The sequence below is a fragment of the Poecilia latipinna genome, unplaced genomic scaffold (genome assembly GCF_001443285.1).
Source record: "Poecilia latipinna isolate Pla-1442-1.1 unplaced genomic scaffold, P_latipinna-1.0 Scaffold5165, whole genome shotgun sequence".
NCBI lineage: Eukaryota > Metazoa > Chordata > Actinopteri > Cyprinodontiformes > Poeciliidae > Poecilia > Poecilia latipinna.
The window spans coordinates 1-7,830 of NW_015117781.1; the positions used below are offsets into that span (position 1 = coordinate 1).

Genomic DNA, 7,830 nt, shown 5'->3' on the forward strand with positions numbered 1-7,830 from the left:
ATGCATTTTAATTCATTGTTGAAATTTGTGATGTTTTTTTTAAACCGGTAAAATGAGTTTGATGATAGAATTGGTTTGTTTTATTAGTTGGACAAGAGAAGAATCCAACATTTTTACATAAATGAGGGAAAAGTTCTGGAAAACGTTTTGGTGAAATAAATTTAGGACAATATTACCAGAAAATTCCAGAAAAAGGAGCAGAAGAAGTGACGGATCTTCTTCATGGAGTCTGTGGTTCAGTGAGACTAATCCTGATATGATTAGATATTTGTTTATGTGTGATTTTATAAATATTTTCTGTGGTTGAATAATTTTCTGGATATTGGTCAGCCGACGCATCCTGCTGCTGTAACTCTAAACCTTCAGAATCTTTAACAGGAACATTTTGGACCTGCTCCTGTTTTTATGGCGGATTCATTGATTAATGCCTCAGGGTCAGGCACAGCGACCTTTGACCCAGATTTGGGTTGGGGTTAGCTTTAGCTCACACCTGGAGGAAACACCTGAATGATGCTGACTGGGCAGTTCCAGTGAAGCTCTGTGTGTCTGCTGCCACCTGCTGGCCATCTGCAGCTGTTATATTCTCTGTCCAATCAGGAGGAGGCTTTGGAGCGGAGCTTTCAGCCATTGGTGGACAGCGCCTCCTCCCTCTGCACTAACAAGGAGGAAGAGGATGCGGATGAATACGTTAGAGGAGAAGAGACGAGGTAGGCCATGCCCTGTCAGGGTCAAAGGTCGGTTCTGACTCCTGGACCCAGCAGTCTGGGGTAATGAACCCGGCTGTACCAAGGAGAACCCATTTCTGGTACCAGTCTCTCCTCCAGAACCTTCAGAAGCTCTCAGGTTTTCCTGGTTTCCTCTGGACTCCGCCCACCTGAGGCAGGCTGAGTTCTGGAGCTTCAGATTCCAGAATGGACCCAGTAGAACCTGAGATGGTTCTTCTGAAGGTTCTGGCCTGGTTCAGCTGCAGGGGAGAGATGACCTGGTTCACTTGTGGGTTTCCCTGGTAACAGCTGACTCCTGTCCTCCAGGTTCTCCTTCAACCCTGAAGGAGGAGACGAGACGCTCCTCGGCCAATCAGACGCCAGCAGGGGGCGGAGCCTGATCCAACAGGTAGGAAGCACAGGTAGATGCCTGGAGCTGCTTCTGAACCAGAACCAGAACCAGGTCCATCTCTACTGAAACACTAAAATACTTAAGTATTTTTAGTAACTACACTAAAAGATTTGAGTTCTGGTTCTGGTTCTGATCCAGATGAGGGAGGAGAACTCGGCGCTGAGGCGGAGCGTCAGGGAGCTGCAGAGGAGAGCTGAGCTCCATCAGTCCAGGTGAGTGGCAACCGACAAATCACAGTGCGGCATGGCGACCTGTTTACCCAGCGTGCCTTGCTGCAGGGCGAGGCGGCTCTCTGAGGAGCTGCAGCAGAGGAGGCGCCAGGAGGAGCAGGAGGCGCAGGACTTGGAGAGCATGGTGCAGTCAGTGGAGCAGAACCTGCAGCTGATGAAGGTAAGGAGGAGGAGGAGGAAGATTGGCTCACACCTGGACTGACGGGTGTGTGTGTGTGTGTGTTACAGAGGCGAGCAGTGAAGGCTGAGAGCAGTGTTTCCAGACTGAAGGCGGAGCTTCAGCAGCTTCAGGTAAACCTGGATCCAGGTGTGTGTTGGTCCTTACCAACACACCACAGACACACTATACACACACAAGCTCTAGACAGGAAGCCCAACATGGAGCCTCTAACTCAGGGGTGGGCAATCCTGGTCCTGGAGGGCCGGAGTCCTGCAGCTCTTAATGTCTCCCTGGTCCAACACACTTGGATCCAACAGCTGAATCACCTCCTCAGTGCAGCCAGGTTCTCCAGAGTTCTGATAACGACCTCATTTTTGACTCAGGTGTGTTGAAGTTGAGATGGATCTAAAAGTTGCAGGAGACCCTCCAAGCCTGGAGCTGCCCAGCCATGCTCTAGGTCAGGGGTCCCCAAAGTGGGTCCTGGAGGCATCCTGCATGTTTTATGCTCTCCCTGGTTTAACGCACCTGGATCAAATGATGGATCATTAGAGGCCTAAGAGGAACATTGACCTGCTGAAAAGGTCGTTACTACCAGGGAGAGAATCAAACGTGCAGGATGCCGGGCCTCCAGGACCCACTTTGGGCCCCCCTGCTGTAGAGGGTTGAGGAACACCTGGGGGCTCATCCAGGATCTTTCTGTTCAACTAGGAACAGTTCCTCCAGAAAAACAGCTGAAGAGTTCCTCACTGATCCCACTGGGCCAAAGATACTGACCCATTCAGGTTCAACCAGCAGAACCTGGACAGAACTGCCTGATATGGCCTGACAGCAGTGTGTGCGTGTGTGTGTGCGTGTGTGTGTGTGTGTGTATGTGTGTTTAGGTGGAGGTAGACACTCTGCGATCAGAAAACAACCGTCTGAAGGCTGCTGAATCTGAGGTCGTCATGACGATGAGACAAAACGCTCAGGTGGCGGCTGAGTACTTGAGCAAGTCAGTAAGCCACGCCCACTCCTCCATAAGGTCAGTATCCGCAGGAACTGAGTGGGCGGAGCCAGCAGGGCTAAATTTGAGACGTGTTTAATCAAAACAATCCATGTGATTGTAAATGCTAATGCTACCATTATCATTGGCAACGTCCGCCACACTTAAAGTGCACTGAGCATGTGCACCATGTTGAGGTTGGGGCTCGTAAAAAATCATTATAATTGATCATAACACTTCCTGGTCCCAGATGACATAAAGTGACGTTCGTGCCACTCTGAGCTGCTTCTCTAGCTCCCCCTCTGGAAACTTCTGGTGTGACAAGTCCAAGTTCCAGATGCTCTCAGCCTCTCCAGATGTTCAGGTCCCAGAGGCCGGAGCTGAGGCGCCATTGGCTGCTTCAGGTCATGTGACCACAGCAGCTCAGTGGTTTTCATGAGTTCACTCTCTAATGCAGTTTCTCCACCTTCCACCAGTTGGAGCCGAGTTCTCACTGACCTTTCACCTTTGTGTGTGTGCAGGCAGCTGCTGGAGGAAGCAGAAACTCTCCGTTTGGTCTCTCAGCTCCTCCAGTCCATCGATAAGATCTCCAGTGTTCAGCCTGAGGGTGCAGTTGCCATGGAAACTGTGGAGTCAGCACCCTGAGGTTTTATTTTAAGAGAGGAAAGATGGAGGAGGTTCAGCTTCAGATCTCTCCTCCTGGACTCCAAGTTTTTACTGTTATTGCTTTGATTTCTGTGAGATGATGATGATGATGATGGTGGTGGTGATGAAGATCTGGAGGTTTCAGCACTGAGCTCTCCTCCTCCAGGTTCTGAGTAAAATGACCAGATATGAGAAAATGATTCATTTATTTTATTTTCCGTTACAAAGGTTTGGTTTGAACTCTGACCTCTGCTAAAGTTTTGACCTTGACTTTGATGTAAACCTGCAGGATCAATAACTGTTCCTTCTGATCTCTTTTAATAAATAAAAACCTGATCGAATCTCTGTAAACTGGAGAGACGCTGCTTTGTTCCAGAAAGTAAAATCTAGACCCGACCTACTAGGAACTGATCCTCACCCAATCAGGACGCTCCGTGTCCTGAGCCAATCAGGACGCTCCGTGTCCTCAGCACAAACATATTGGAAAATAAAAGCCTGTGTTGTCCATGTTGGTGAAACACGGCGCTGCCCTCAACAAGAACAAACAGGATCTGGACCAGGTTGGAGAACTGGTTCATCAGATTAACCTGGTTTAGATTAAACCAGTTCAGATTAAACTGATCTGTGTCATGTTGAGGTTAATTTGACGAACCCACATGCGCAGAACGCACTCAGGAGAACCGGTAAGGATTAAGTCGATTTATTGAATACAGTGAGAACAGATATATTTATATACACTAGATGGTCTGGAACTGGTGCTCGTCCTCGGTGGTTCAGGTTCTTTGTTGAGGATTACGTCTGAGCTCGGGAAGGAGTACCGCAGGGATCCGAGGCTGCAGGCTGGACAGAGGGCCGGAGCTTCTCGAGAGGGCGGACAGGTGAGTTGGAGGGAGACGTCAGAATAGGAGCCGGGAGGGAGCCGCTAGACCGGGGAGCTGCCGAGGTTCAATGAACTCAGGATTTCACGGAAGATGACCTAGGAGAGTCAGCACAGAAGGAGATCACTTAGGAGAACAGGTTGGTCGGAGGTGAGCTATCTATGATTTACCATCACAGGCTAACACTCTGGCACCGGAGTGTCGGCGGCTCCGTCCTGATAAACCCCTCCAAATGATGGTAAGTGGCAGCAGGTGTGCAGCTCCAGGTTCACGCCCACCAGAAGGGCCCAGGATGCCCCCTGGTGGAGAAACTAGAGACCCCCAACCAGCCTTCCCCAGATCCTAACAATCTGTAACTGATCTATAACTGATCTATATCAGATCTGTAGCAGATCTATGTGGTGCCAGATTTATTTGGCCCTGAAGCAGAACGATGTCCATCCCATCAAACATCTCCTGCCATGTCTCCGTGATATTAAAGGCTTTGAACTTTTTAAATTTTAATGAAAACAAAACAGAGGTGATGGTGTTTGGACCCAGTGGCTCCTGTGAGTCCTCCTCTGTGGACCTGGGACCCTTGGAGGTATATTTTAAACCTGTTATTACAGATCTTGGTTTTAAGGTGGACAGTGATTTCAAATTGGACAGCCAAATCAGAGCCGTGGGTAAGTCCAGTTTTTATCATTTAAGGCCATTGGCATCAGTGAAATCTTTTCTTTCCAGGCAGCATTTTGAAACACTGATCCACGCTTTTATTTTGACTCGATTGGATTACTGTAACTCACTTTATCTGGGAGTCAGTCAGTCGCTGCTCTCACGTCTGCAGCTGGATCAGAATGCTGCTGCATGACTTTTGACAGGAACTCGAAAGAGAGAGCAAGTGACCCCTGTCCTGGCCTCACTACACTGGCTGCCTGTATATTTTAGGATTCATTTTAAAATTCTTATGTTTGTTTTTAAATCGCTGCATAATTTTGCCCCCGCTTTCCTCTCTGAGCTTCTTCACCCCCACATACCCCATCGGTCTCTCAGGGCAGATCAGCTGCTCCTGGAGGAACCGAGGTCCAGCAGGAAGCTCAGAGGGGACAGGGCCTAACCCTGGCATCACTGCATGTCTGCTTGTTTTAGATCTGGATCATAGAAACCTGGATTTGTTTTTAGATTCTCTTTAAATCCATTTCCTGTTGAAAACAGAACATCGGTCCACTTTGACCCATTTAGCAGAATCCAGAAAGTTCTGGACCCCAGAGAGGGAAACAGAAAGGATGCCAGAGCGCCACATGACCCTGAGGTCGCATGACCCTGAGGTTCTGACCCGAAAGAGAAGTGAATCTGCTGAAAACAGGAATTTCCTGCTGAGCTCCGGTTAAAGATGGGCCAGTAGGACCAGAACTCTTGGGAAGGTTCTGACTGGTTCCAGTCTGCATTACTGGACCCAGAACATTTAATTCCTGTAAAGTGTTCAGTCCAAACAAGCCGGCACCCAGTCAGACAGAACAACCCAAAAGAACCGAACCAGAACCATTAACCTGTGATGGAGGTTCTGCCTGGATTTGTTTGTCCATGTTTGACTTTTGGGTCCAGGTTCTTGACGGCGATCTGATTCACCTGAAGAAACTGGTTATTAATCATTTAATTCACAGTAAATTATTAATTAGTTATTAATCAGTTATGAATCAGTTATGAATCAGTTCATGAGCCAAACATCGCTGAGTCTGTAGGTTCCCAGCAGGTCTGAGTCAGACTGCGGCTCTGGCTGGCGTTCCTGGGGGCCCGGCGTTCCTCGGGGCCCGGCGTTCCTCGGGGTCGGGGTTAATGTTGCTTCCCAACTGTGTGTCTGAGGCTCTAGCCGTCGCTGTACTCCAGAGCTCCTCAGGGTTCTGGGAACCTGTGAGGTTCCACAAACCTGTGGGCATAAAAATGCTTCATCAGCATTAAAACTGTCTAGTTTGGATCTTCCAGAAGCCAAGAAGAGGAATTGGGGATTTCCTGAAAACATTTAGCCTGCCGTCAGCAGGTTTCCTTTGGCTCTGCTCCGAGGATTTAAACCCAGATGGATGAGCTGGAGGCATCAGAGCTCTGGAGACACGTAAGTGACTTTAACTGTTCTGTCAGTTTGATGTGATGAACTTAGAACCAAACTGGTTCACATTTAATCTGATTTTCTATGATATGAGTTTATAACCTGGAAATGATTTTTTTTTTGGTTCTGAGTTTCATCCAGATTCAAACCGTCTGGTTTTCCTTCCACAGCGTTAGGACAGTGTAGAAGTGCTACACTGTCTTTGTGGAGCAGACGTTGGTTTCCTGTAGCGATGATTGAATCTGTCGGATGTTTCCTGTTTCTCATTCTGGGTTTCTCTTGATGCAGCAGCTGAAGATGCCACAGCACATCACCGACATCGACATTTCTGTGAACCATGCCGAGGAGAAACAGCTACGGAAACTTGGCTTCACTCAGATCCATGTGGACCTGAACTCCGACACTGGAGGAAACCCAGTATACCTCTGGTACAAAACCAGTGACTGTCCCGCCATCACCAGGATCCAGTTCTCCTTCACCGATGAGATGAGAGAAGGTCTGGTCACCGAAGGGTACCACAAGGTGGACAAAAACCTCAACAACGGAAACAGCGGCAGCGCCATCTACCTGTGGTTCTTCAAAGGCTGCACTGATTACGACGTCCCGGTGGTGGAACTGGACGTCTCCACCGATGCCCAGAGCGACGCCATGAAGGTCCAGCCGCTGTGGGAGCGGTCAGCCTGCGACCTGAACCGCCGGGCCGGAGGGAAGTGGATCTACCTGTGGATGAAGAGGGAGAGGCAGACCTACATCAGCGACATCACAGCCACCACCGACACATCTCTGGACTCCAGCCTGTTCCGCCAAGGCTACACCCGAATGGACGAACACACCAACAGAGACGCAGGCGGGACTTTCGTCTTCCTCTGGTACCGGCGGACCACTGACAGCCAGAAGGCCATCAGAGACCTGCAGGTCTCCACTGACGGGGAGTCTGAGGAGAGTTTCCAGAACCAGAACTACCAGCAGGTGGAGCTGGACCTGAACCAGGGAACCAAAGGAAGCCCGGTGTACCTGTGGTTCAAGACCGAGGAGTGCAGCAAAGCGCCCATCAAGATGGTGTCCCTGCTCCTTGACACCAACGCTGTGGAGCCCTACATGAATGCTGGCGTAGAGGTCATCGAGAAAAACCTCAACAATGCTGGCTGCAAAGAGTTCCTGTGCTTTAACTAGGCTGCAGTGTTTCTGAGCATGCTCAGTGGGAGAAATGATCCCATCAATCTGATCATATCTGTTATCATCTCTGAATCTTAATAAAGCATCTGATCATGTCTGCTGCTAGTTTCATCATTTTATAACAGCAGAACCCTCAGCTGCAGGTCAAAGGTCAGCTGCAGCCCTGCTGTGGCTGAGCAGATGCGTTCCTCCTGCCCACCACCAGGGGGCGTGTCTGAGTGGTTTTGTAGCAAATTGGGTGATGAAAAGCCATTTTAAACCAATAGAAAAATGTAAGTGCTGCTGCACCGTTTGACCTAAAGAGGGCAGCACTGAGACGGTTTTAGGCAAAATAAAGCATAATTTAATTAATTTATATTAAAATGTCAAAATTCAAAAAGAAACAAAACCGCAGAATCATCAATGATGCAGACAGCTTATAAACAGACACTGACAACATAAACAATTTCCATTGAAAACTAAATTATTGACTAATCATCTCAACATGGAAAGCTTTTTAGCTTAGACTTTGTTCTCCTGCCATCAGACTGAGCAACGCCTTGCTTTAGCCATCAGGCTTT

At 48.7% G+C, this 7,830-nt stretch overlaps 2 protein-coding genes across 2 annotated transcripts; both read left to right on the plus strand.

Annotated features, from left to right (window-relative positions):
* Positions 1–536: 536 nt before the first annotated feature.
* Positions 537–3,640, plus strand: entr1 (endosome associated trafficking regulator 1; the record flags this gene model as incomplete). The annotated part of the gene is made up of 7 exons (XM_015026643.1): positions 537–707; positions 1,032–1,113; positions 1,255–1,328; positions 1,395–1,506; positions 1,575–1,637; positions 2,388–2,527; positions 3,010–3,640. Coding segments are annotated over 7 exons (766 nt in total), but the record flags the coding sequence as incomplete, so codon positions are not given.
* A 1,469-nt stretch (positions 3,641–5,109) lies between these two features.
* On the plus strand, positions 5,110–7,365 carry LOC106943337 (uncharacterized). Its single transcript, XM_015026644.1, has 2 exons — positions 5,110–6,100; positions 6,383–7,365. Exons 1-2 carry the CDS (start codon positions 6,065–6,067, stop codon positions 7,265–7,267), a joined length of 921 nt encoding a protein of 306 aa, XP_014882130.1. The 5' UTR covers positions 5,110–6,064; the 3' UTR covers positions 7,268–7,365.
* The last annotated feature ends 465 nt before the right edge of the window (positions 7,366–7,830 follow it).

Excerpts from the sequence above, each read along its gene's own strand:
- LOC106943337 (XM_015026644.1), top strand. The coding sequence starts at position 6,065 with ATGGATGAGCTGGAGGCATCAGAGCTCTGGAGACAC. Across the intron at positions 6,101-6,382 it reads CATCAGAGCTCTGGAGACAC|CAGCTGAAGATGCCACAGCA; the intron begins GTAAGTGACTTT and ends CTCTTGATGCAG.